Source organism: Chaetura pelagica, unplaced genomic scaffold (assembly GCF_000747805.2).
Source record: "Chaetura pelagica isolate M959 unplaced genomic scaffold, ChaPel_1.0 scaffold47, whole genome shotgun sequence".
NCBI classification, from domain to species: domain Eukaryota; kingdom Metazoa; phylum Chordata; class Aves; order Apodiformes; family Apodidae; genus Chaetura; species Chaetura pelagica.
The window spans coordinates 6,413,824-6,414,940 of record NW_009954140.1 but is presented as its reverse complement, the minus strand read 5'-3'; the positions used below and the strand labels follow the sequence as shown (position 1 = coordinate 6,414,940).

General features: G+C 64.8%; 1 protein-coding gene across 1 annotated transcript in view; it reads left to right on the top strand.

The window, feature by feature from the left end:
- FSCN2 (fascin actin-bundling protein 2, retinal) overlaps positions 1–263 on the top strand; it is a gene marked incomplete at its 5' end in the record, with an annotated part of 2,333 nt that extends 2,070 nt beyond the window's left edge. The window contains one exon of the mRNA XM_010002817.1: positions 2–263. Coding sequence (XP_010001119.1) covers positions 2–263 — 262 coding nt within the window. The remainder of the gene's footprint in view (position 1) is intronic.
- Between the last annotated feature and the right edge of the window lie 854 nt (positions 264–1,117).

Here is a 1,117-nt window from a genome sequence, read left to right as displayed (position 1 = left end):
GGGGGCTGCTGTGGGTCCACCTGGACCCTGCTGATGGCCCCTGGGGGCTCTCTGCAGGCCAGGGGGGCAAGTTCTGGTACGTGGCGAGCAGTGGGTCGGTGTGCAGCGACGGGGACCTCTCCGAGGATTTTTTCTTCGAATTCCGGGAGCGCGGCCGTGTTGCCATCAAAGCCAAGAACGGCCGGTACCTGCGCGGGGACCCGGCCGGCACCCTGCGGGCTGACAGCGAGTCCGTGCTGCGGGCCACGCTCTGGGAGTACTGACCTGCCTGGCGCCAGCCCCTCGCCACCATGGTGTCCCCAGGGGGGGACGTGCCACAAGGGGCACCAGCTCATCCCCAGGATGGCAGCGGAGCTGGTGGTGGCACCATCCATGGCAGCTGTGTCTCCAACCGGCCACCGTGTGTGGCATTAAAGTCAGTCTGGATCACATCAGGGCAGGGCCTCCTCTTCCTTTGCACCCTGACGGCTACTGGGATGAAGTCCCAGGATTCCCCTCCCCCATTTCCCTCTCCTGTAACCCTGGGTACAATCCCCCCACCCCAGAAAAAGGGCTGATCCAGGATGCTGGGATGTCCAGGCTGCTGCAGGGGGCTGGAGGTTCAGCCAAGCGAACCCACTGCAGGCAGGACCCTAGGAGACTGCAATGCCCAGGGACCCTTGGCCAGGCTTGGGGGGAAGCTCCCCCAGGGAGCTGGCAGGAGCCTACAGGGAGATGGAAAGGAAGAGACAGGCACTGCCTGAGCGGCACAACGATGGTTTCCATGGCAGACGACAGATTCACAGACACTGGAGCGGTGCGAGGGCCACCCCGCGCTGCACCGCCAGAGATACAAGGTCATTTATAGAAACAAAGGGGGACACGACAAACCCCCTCCCCTGCCCAGCAGAAAACGGGGCTCCCCCAGGACGGGCGCCCGCTGGGCACCCTGGAACAGCACCCTGTTTGTCCTGATCCTGAAAGGCAAGGTGGCACAGGGGGCACAGCCCACAGCCAGCACGGCGTGGTGGGGAGTGCTAAACTACCACGGCTAAGAACGATCCACAAGACAGCACGACCCTGGGGCACCCCTGGGGGGCATGGCCGGGCTGGGGGAGGTGGCAGGGCCAAGGCTGGG